Source organism: Penaeus japonicus, unplaced genomic scaffold, assembly GCF_977035675.1.
Source record: "Penaeus japonicus unplaced genomic scaffold, GWHDUDI00000001_assembly GWHDUDI00000024, whole genome shotgun sequence".
Lineage (NCBI taxonomy): Eukaryota > Metazoa > Arthropoda > Malacostraca > Decapoda > Penaeidae > Penaeus > Penaeus japonicus.
Window position 1 is genome coordinate 34,391,452 of NW_028234426.1, and position 10,000 is coordinate 34,401,451.

General features: G+C 37.8%; 1 protein-coding gene across 1 annotated transcript in view; it reads right to left on the reverse strand.

The window, feature by feature from the left end:
* Nucleotides 1-3,481: 3,481 nt before the first annotated feature.
* Nucleotides 3,482-10,000, reverse strand: part of LOC147469124 (uncharacterized) — a 7,383-nt gene continuing 864 nt past the window's right edge. Inside the window, exons 2-3 of the mRNA XM_086551173.1 lie at nucleotides 3,882-10,000; nucleotides 3,482-3,757 (exon numbers count right to left, since the gene is read on the reverse strand). The exon at nucleotides 3,882-10,000 is cut by the window's right edge and continues 219 nt beyond it. Coding sequence (XP_086407299.1) covers nucleotides 5,076-10,000 — 4,925 coding nt within the window. The 3' untranslated portion in view covers nucleotides 3,482-3,757; nucleotides 3,882-5,075. The remainder of the gene's footprint in view (nucleotides 3,758-3,881) is intronic.

Consider the following 10,000-nt stretch of genomic DNA (forward strand, 5'->3'; position numbering starts at 1 on the left):
GAGGGACGTAGCCTCCTGCCCCCCCCCCCCTCACTAACTTTTTCGAAATGTGGTCCTTATCATTCTTTCGAAAACGGGGATAAAGTTTGGGAAAAGTTTACGTGACATTTTTTTTTTTTAAATACAACTTTCCCAAAATAGCTTTCGAGTATTGATATTGTATTTTTTTTTTTGGGGGGGGAGGGGGGAGGGAGGGGGGTACCTCCCACTTTTTGTATTTCTCTCTGTATGTCTGTCTATCGATGTGTCTGTCTGTCCATTATTCTCTACTCCTTTCTTCTTCTTCCTCTTCTCTCTCTCTCTCTCTCTCTCTCTCTCTCTCTCTCTCTCTTTCTCTCTCTCTCTCTCTCTCTCTCTCTCTCTCTCTCTCTCTCTCTCTCTCTCTCTCTCTCTCTGTCTTCTTCATCTCCTCCTCGTCTTCTTTATTTGTAATTTCCTTTTCTTTTTTTCCTTCTCTGGCTTTTATTCCTCCTCATTTTCCGTTTCCTTCTTTCTCTTAATATCTATTTTCTTAATAATTATTATTGCCTCTGCATGAACACGGGAAACATATTTCATGGAAAAAATTAATGAAAGAGATAGATAATCAGAGAGAAAAGGGAAAAGAAGATAAAGACAAATCTATGATAAAATGTATAGAGATAAAAAAAAGACATTATTCTTCTTCCTTTCATTTGTTCTCCTTTTTTTCTCCTTATTCTTATCCCTCTTTATATACTCATTCACGAAGGGCGTAGCCTAGGGGAAAAAAACAAGATAAGGGCGAATTTATGATAGAATATATATGAATTTATATATATATATATATATATATATATATATATATATATATATATATATATATGATATATATACATATATATATATATATATATATATATATATATTCATATATATATATGCATGTGAAAAATATATATACGAAAAAATAAACATATGAAAAAAAATAAGGATGGGTAAAATATTGTCATTTCGCCAAACTCGAGAGAGTAAGCGGCTCCCGGAGATTTCCTAAGGTCAGTTCTCCGATAAAGGACCAGCTCTTCACTCCCACCCCATTATTCTCCTTTTACGACACATAAAAAATGGAGGACAATGAGGAGAAGGAGGAAAGCCAAAAGTTGAAAAGAGAGAAAGAAAAAAAAAGAGACATGCTGGATGCGCGTGTTGCAAATGCGTAGGAAACTGTAATATATATATTTTTTTCTTTATTTCTTTTTCTTTTATATTGTCCCTGTCTTTTATACTTTCTGCGTTTGTGCTTGTGTCCTTTAAACACGACGAAGAGGATGAATATGATTAATAAAATAGTCAAATATAACAAGACGAAGCAAAACAATTAAAGATTACCTTTACAGAGATCCCTTCCCTAGAGAGAACTTAATAGTAATTTTAGAAATATATATAAACTCGTTTTCACAAAGATCCCATGAGAAAACCGGGAGAAATACTTGGAAAATAGGAGAGAATGAAAGGATAATGAAATTCTAAGTACCAAAGAAAACGGTATCCTTGATGGGGATACTAAAGATAAAACGTGTCTAGAGTTTCTATATATTCATCTTTGAATTAAGTACTGTGAAGAAAAACAAAATCGAGGATATAATAAACAATAAAATTTGGTGAATATTACTAGAAAAGGCGAATTTTAACCAATATAAAACTATTTACAGTAGTAATGATCGGGAAATCGAAAAACTTAAAATGGAGAGACTATACAAGACATGGATAAGCCAAAGATCAAACACATTTAGCCATTCCAAAAATGAGCAAAGCAGAAAATAAACACAACTCAAAATACATAACCAAAATCTCACATTACTATTTAAAGACAGAGAGAAAAACGAAAAACTGCAAGAAACCCTGACTGCGATATGATCAATGGGAGAGTAAACGCCAGCCAGTAGTTGCCCGTTTGCTTCCATGGATTTTTTTTCTTCTTCTTCTTCTTCCTCTTCCTCTTTTTCTCCTTCTTCTTCTTCCTCTTCCTCTTTTTCTCCTTCTTCTTTCTCTTCTTTTTCTCCTGCTTCGTCTTGTCTTTCCAATGTTTTCTTTTTTCTTCTTTGTTTCGTCTTCGTCTTCTCCTTTGCCATCATCCTTTCTACAAACTTTCATTTCAAGGTAATTTATCCGATTCCCTATTCCTTCTTATCACTTTATTTCCAATCTACCCTCATCTTCACTTCTTGTTATCTGAAGCATTATCGACTAAATATTTACCAAGTCTTGTTTATGCTAAAGTGGGATAGGAAGGAAGAACGGGATTAGGTAAAAAAATAAAAAAATAAAAAATAAATAAATAAATAAATAAATCATATTCCAAAACCAGAGTATAAAGTCACGAAAGTTGTGATACAGACCATCTTCCCATTTCGTCAACCTAGAATGGAGCCTTTTCATACTGTGCATTATCATTAGTTATGTTGTTAATCGACTAGCATTGCTTATCTCAGCGATCTATGCAAGCTTGCAACAATGACTCGATACCAGTGATTTTAACATGAACTTACAATCTTTTCAGTAATAACAATGTTCTTTCCTCTCCTCTAAATACCAAACAAAAGCCTCGTTGGCTCCCTTTTCCCTCGGGTCTTCCGCATCCATAATCTTCCTTTTATAGATGCTGAGAGCCACTCTTTCCAGCACTCGGTCCCTAGCTTGGGTTTCTTTCCTTGGGTCTTCACCTCAACCCTACTGGAGGAACCTTACCATCCTCTTGTCAATCCTAATCCTTCCTCTCACTTAGGTGTCTTCTCTTTGAAGGACGAGCTCCAGCAATGCATTCTCCTTGACGTCCCGCGAGATGTAAGGTGTGGTCGCCCTTCGGACACCGGAGGGCGCTCGGCTTGTCTGTCGGGTCGTCCAACCTGTCTGCCATTCCCCCCGAGTGGGTATCTGTGACATCCCTTGTTCTCCTGTCTTTTGCAGTGTTTTGCTCAGGCCTGATACCTACTGCACTTCGCAACTTGAATGCACCGTTTCGGGGGGGGGGGGATCTTTCGCGTTTACATCGTCCACGTGTCTTTCAGTCCTTTGCTGACACTCTCTTCCTCTTCTGGCTTCTTCTTCCTTGTTTCAGACCTGAAGATCACGTCTAATGTACTATTAAACTTTGTTGTACGTTTTGTTATGGTTTTCTTTTTTTTACCAGTTTGTTTGTTGTTTGATGTGCTCGTGTCTGTTAGTGCACTCATACACATACACATATACATACACATACACACGCACACGCACACGCACACGCACACGCACACACACAAACACACACACATGCAAGCACTCTCTCACTCTCTCTCTCACACACACACATATATATGTGTGTATGTATATATATATATATATATATATATATATATATATATATATATATACATATACATTTACATACATATATATATATGTCGCGGACAATCATGCCACGACAAGATAGAAGTAATCTGGTCTTCCTTCAATGATGGTTGGTTGAAGAAAACTACGCCAATTCCGTCACGGAGTGGATTTATTGGGTCTAGATGGAACATACAATGACCACCCTTCATGTGGCCTCTTGGGGAGCACGTGGTGCCAGTCTTGGTGTCGTTGACTTTGGTTGTTTGGACTGCTCTTATATAACGGGGTCTACACGGTGTGCTTGTTGTTACTGTAGCATCTTTACTTTCTACTTTGGTGTTTTCTCTGTTCCCCATTTCTACTTCTACTCTCATACCACTCATCCCCTCATTTCATTCTACTCTTCCCCTCACTCCACTCGTACGAACTGAAATCGAACAAACAAAAAACTCCTAGTCTCTTTTGGCTAATATCACATCATCTTTAACTTGTATAGAAACTTATATTACTTCAATTGCTTCTTAATACATTTAAACATCATTCTAACTTACATTTTTTGGCGTCATAGCTTCTCTAAATTTGCAGGTCAAATAATCAGGGAGAGTACGGTCCATGAGACGTACGTAAACAATCATGGCTGGTTCCCTCCTTCTACGAACGTAAAACAAAGTAATATCGACATATGTTTACACGTTGTAGTGTCCTTTATAAATGCTATAAAAAGATTTACAAAATATGATTTCATCATAAACTAAACAAGTCTTTTCTGTACTTCAGAAATTAAAATCGTAGAATAACAGATAAAATAGTCTCCCTCATCATTCAGAGAACATGCAAAGAAAACGTAATGAGGTATTTAAGGGTAAACTATTATAAATCTAATTTATACGTACATGTACATGCAAATATCATGTCATGTCTACAACATTCCGGCCCCTTAAATGTTATACAAATAACATTTATAAACAAAATGTACTTTGGTGTAGACATGTATGAACAAATTCACTATTCTTAAATCACAGCTTGATGTCATCCTTGACTCCTTCAAGCACACACAACTTTGATATTGGTCTGACTAGTTCACTAGTAGCTGTCCTTAATCTTACACTACGGACAAGGTCATCTTTTCCTTTGAATACTTCGATGACACGAGCAAGTGGCCAGCTATGCCTAGGTTGAGGTAGGTCCATGATTATTACAAGATCGCCAACTTTTATGTTAGCTGTAATTTTCAACCATTTAGAACGAATCTGAAGTGATGGAAGATATTCCTTAATCCATCTTCTCCAAAACTGATCTGCAATATACTGCACATGTCTCCACCTTTTACTATAATAATCTGTCTTACATGTCTTAGTCAGTGGAATGTTGCAGCTTGGTCTGAGTAAGAGTAAATGATTAGGAGTCAATGGTTCTAAGTCATCAGGGTCGTCTGAAATGGGTGTAAGCGGTCTGTTATTAACGATAGATTCAGCCTCACAAAAGATAGTCTCAAGCTTTTCATCATCAATTAAATGGTTCTTAATTAGAATATTCATCACATTTCTGACTGTTCTAATAGGCCTTTCCCAAACGCCCCCCATATGTGAAGCATGTGGTGGATTGAACTCTTACTTGATGTTTTTCATCTGTAGCTTATTCTGAAGTGTGAAAGATCTTTGCAAGTCAGATTCTGCCTCTTTAAACTTCCGATGTGCTCCAAGAAAATTGGTACCATTATCAGATCTTATCTTTTCAGGTACTCCTCACCTTGACATGAATCTTACTAAACCATTAATGAAAGAGTTAGTTTCCAAAGAGTTCAACTTTTCTAGATGTATTGCTCTAGTTACTAAGCATGTAAAAATGCAACCATACCTCTTTTCTTTTGACCGGCCCCTTTTAACCAAAAAAGGACCAAAACAGTCTATTCCAACATATGTGAAAGCAGGTTTTCCAGGTGTTAATCTATCCTCGGGTAGATCTCCCATCTTTTGAGTCCTAGCTACACCTCTGTATCTGTTACAAATAACACACTTTTTGATCATTTCTTTAACTAAAGGGCGAGCTCTAGGAATCCAATACACTTGTCTGATCTTTGCCATAGTATATTCACGACCTGAGTGTCCTGTCGTTTCATGTGACTCTTTTGCAATTAACTTGGCAATCTCATGTTGTCGTGGAACTATGACTGGATGTCTTGTCTCTTCAGAGACTGGTGCCTGATGTAACCTTCCACCTACTCTCAGACTTGATGTATTATCTAGGAATGGGTCAAGCTTGTATATTGTACTTGACTTTGGAATGTGTCCACTACCCTTTTTAAGAGTTTCAATTTCTTCAGCATAATACTCCTTCTGCACATAGTATATGATAACCTTCTCAGCTTCACATATCTCACTTGGTGTAATAGGATACTTGAGTCCTGTAGTTGGTTTACCTTGTTTCAACCACTGACCAAATCGCCGCATCCATGCCACAGCTTTCTTCAAGCGGAACCAGCTTGAGAAGCTCACGAGAAACTTGTCCGTGACATCTTCAGCAACCTGACTGACTGCAGCAATAGACTTTGGTACTTTCTTAACTTTTTTATCATCAACCAGAAAGTCTATGCTCTCATCTGAATGTGGTATCCATTCTTCTTCTGGTTTCCAAAGAAATTCCGGCCCCTGTAGCCATCGTTGGTTTCTCTTCATTTGTTCACCATGAAGTCCACGTGATACATCATCTGCTGGATTTTCTTTAGAAGGAATATACCTCCATTGCTTAATATCTGTGCTTCCCTGAATGTATGCCACACGATTAGCAACGAAAGTTTTAAACCTTTTGGATTTGTTCTTGATATATTGTATAACAATCATGCTATCTGTCCAAAAGGTTGATTCTATCAATTCCAAGCCAAGCTCTTGATGCAAAGCTTCATCAATCTTCACAGCTGTAGTAGCTGCTGCTAATTCAAGTCTTGGTGTTGTTGTAGACTTCATAGGGGCAAGTCTTGACTTGGCTGCAAGGAAAGCACAGTGAATGTTTTTATTTCTGTCAACTAACCTTAAAAAACTCACAGTGCCATAAGCATATTCAGATGCATCAGAGAAATGATGGATTTGATAAGTGACTTCATTGAAACCAGGAGGTTTAAAACATCGTTCGATGTTGATGTCTTTCAGATGTTCCATATCCAATAACCACCTGGTCCATCTCTTCATGCCCTCTTCAGAGAGATGATCATCCCAGCCTTTCTGTAATCGACATTCATCTTGAAAAATCTTACCAATAAGTATGAAAGGACTTACTAACCCCAAGGGATCATACACTGAACTTAGGATACTTAGCAATCCCCTCTTCGTTTGAGGTCTGCATTTCTCTTGAATTCTTATTGCTAGTGTATCATTAATAGTATTCCATTCCAGTCCTAAAGCATGTTCCACAGGTAAAGAGTCTTCGTCCAAATCAAGACTCTTAACATTCTTGGCTTGTTCATCTGATGGTATATCTTGTAGCACACGCTTACTGTTACTTGTCCACTTTGTAAGCTTGAACCCTCCAGTCTTCAACATACTGGCTATGCTTCTTCTAAGGTTCACTGCCTCTTCTTCTGTTTCTGTGGATGTAAGCAAGTCATCTACATAAAAATTCTTATGAACGATCTCGAATGTTCTTTCATCAAAATTATCCTTTTGGTCATTAGCTGTGTGTAGGAGAGCATATGTTGCACAACTTGGGCTCCAAATTCCTCCAAATGGATGTACTGTCATCCTGTAGATCTCTGGGTCTTTAGACAAATCTCCGTCTGTCCACCAAAGGAATCGGAGAGCATTTCTGTGTGATGGTGTGACTTTCACTTGATAATACATGGCTTCAATATCACTCATTATTGCCACTTTCTCCTTTCTGAATCTTTGAAGTATTCCAAACAGCTTATTTGTCAAATCAGGGCCTTGTAGAACATGTTTGTTGAGAGATGTCCCCATAAATTCTGCTGCACAATCAAATACCAGTCGAAACTTTTCAGGCTTCTTTTCATTTTTTACATTGAAAATTGGTAAATACCATGTAAGTCCAGGAAAGGCATTGATTTCTTCATCGGGCACAACTTCAGCTTGCCCTTTTGTAACCAGCTTCATAATTTCCTTGTTATACTCATCTAACAAGGCTGGATTTTTTATTAACCTCTTCTTCAAAGACTCTTGACGCTTATCCACCATGCTTCTATTATTGCATAACTCAGGTGGATTACGCTTAAATGGGATAGGTAACTGAAAATGTCCATTGATTTTCACTACCGACTTATCCCAGAGGCTAAGTACTTCCTTGTCATCCTTGGACATACAACTGGTATTCTTGTTCAGATCTTCACACCCGTCAATAGCCCAAAATTTTTCAACTTGTATTGACAGACTACTTTCTGATGTTGGGATGGTATGAATTAAGTTATTAAATACTTCCTTGCTGTGTGGATCATCTCCTACAGGCCCATTAATTGCCCAACCTAGCACAGTTCTTATTGCATATGGCTCATTATCTTTTCCTGACCTTACTTCTTGAGGTTTTAGCAAGTGTGGATAATCTTGGCCAATAACTATGCTGACTACTTCTGCATTAACATTTGGTAGCTCTAAACTTTCTAGGTGTCTCCATTTTTTTACATCAACTTGTGAAGTTACACCACATTGCAAGCTTGGAGGAAAATCTTTCAGTGCATACACTTTCTCCAGGACTATCGTTTGTTTCTTTCGACCACCTGTAACCATTTCCAAGGTTATCTCTTCAACCTCAGTATCTTCAACTTTATTTAATGTGGTCATATTCAGTGTCACTGATTTTCCTGAAATGCCCAATTTATCAATTAATGCTTTTGTACAGAATGTGCTATTGCTTCCTGGGTCCAGTAATGCCAGAGTTGAAATATGGTTATCCATTCCTAAACTACCTACCTTTACTTTTACAATAGGCAATGCAATCTTGGAATCTTTAGATGGATTACAGGCACAACTCTTTGTGCTAACTTTTGGTTGAGTACTAACTTTGCCAGCTTTTTCAGATGCATCTTCTTTGTTAAATGCATCATGTAGCAATTTATGATGCCACATACCACAATTGTCTACTTCACAGACTGTGGCTTTTCTGCATGTTGTTACTCTATGGTTTGACCGGAGACAGTTGAAGCACAATTTTGCTTTTCTTACTTCCATCAGTCTCTTCTCTTTAGTCAACTTTATAAACTGGCTACATTCATGCAACCAGTGTTTTCCTTTGCACATAGAGCAACTTGCAGCATTTTTATTAGACACTTCAGTGTTTCGCTTATCAACTGCTGGTTTAGTTAATACTTCCTCATCCAATCTCACATTGAAACTTGTTCCTTTTGTTGTTCGCCTTTCTTTGTTTTGCTTCAACCCTTTATCCAAAGATTGGAATAATGGGTCATTCACTTCTAATGAAGCTCGTTCTAGGAACTCTGCCAATGGTGTAAATCCTGGATATCTCTTATTTCTCTCTGTGTACTTAATAGCTTCTGTTCTCCAGCGATTTTGGAGATGGAAAGGTAATCTTTTCACAACTTCAGTGACTTTGTCTGACATTATATCAGGATCGTGTCCCAGTGCCTTGAGAGTTTCAACACAGTTTCTAGTATCATCGGCTAAATTGGATAGCATGAGTTTATCAGATGCTTTCAGGTTAGGTCCATCAGAAACCTTTCTTAACCAAGCTTCTTTTATATACAACTCATTTCCAAAACGTTGCTGGAGGATATCAAGAGCTTTTTTATACCCCTCTTCTGGGTTCATCAGATTACAACATGCCACTGCTTTTGCAGCACGTCCCGTGCAACTCTGCAAAAGTCTGGTTAGTTTTGCCCTAGCACCTACAGAGGTGACTCCAACACACTCCTGAAAAGTCTTTACAAACTGCCAATACTTTAATGGATCACCATCAAAGCTACTTAGCTCTACTTTAGGCAGCTGCAAGATTTCAATTAGCTGTTGATTAGTTGTTACATTATTCTGCAGTGGCTTATTGTTATTGATATGACCTAATGTTGTTGGAAGTGAATGAGTTTGTGTCCATGGTTCAGCATTTGGATTAAGCAGTGATTGTACTTGTTGAGTTTCAGGTTCTTCATGTTCTTGTTTTATCACTGGAGGAAACTTTACTTCCGAAAGCTTCTGACCTTCCTGCGAGGCTCTATGCACGACTGAGGTTTCTTCCTCTTCAAATCGTCGATACATTTCCTCTTCAGCAGTAGCCGCAGCTATCTCGGCTTCTAGTTCCTCCTTTGCTACCTCAACTTCAAGCTGCTTCATCTTGATGATCTTCTTGAATATATCTTCTTGTGCCCTAGCTTTGGCTTCAAGAGACGCTCTCTTGGCAGCAGCATTAGCAGCAGCAATTTTCATACTGAAACTCGATTTTCTTGATGACATACTTCTGCTTGACTTCATGCTGTTTCTTTCACTCTTCTCATTCACTGGTACCATATCTGTTATCAGCCATCCTTTGGCTACATCAATCTGATTCAAAGCTCTCTCTTTGATTTTGTTATAACTGAGTTCTTCATCAATAACAATCTCAAAATCCCCCTCTCGCTCATACAACGTAATTAAATTGTCATGACAAATTTCTAACCTATTAAGTGCATCTTGAACCTGATCTATGTTGGTCTGAATTTCATTAGCACTTCTACTCATGT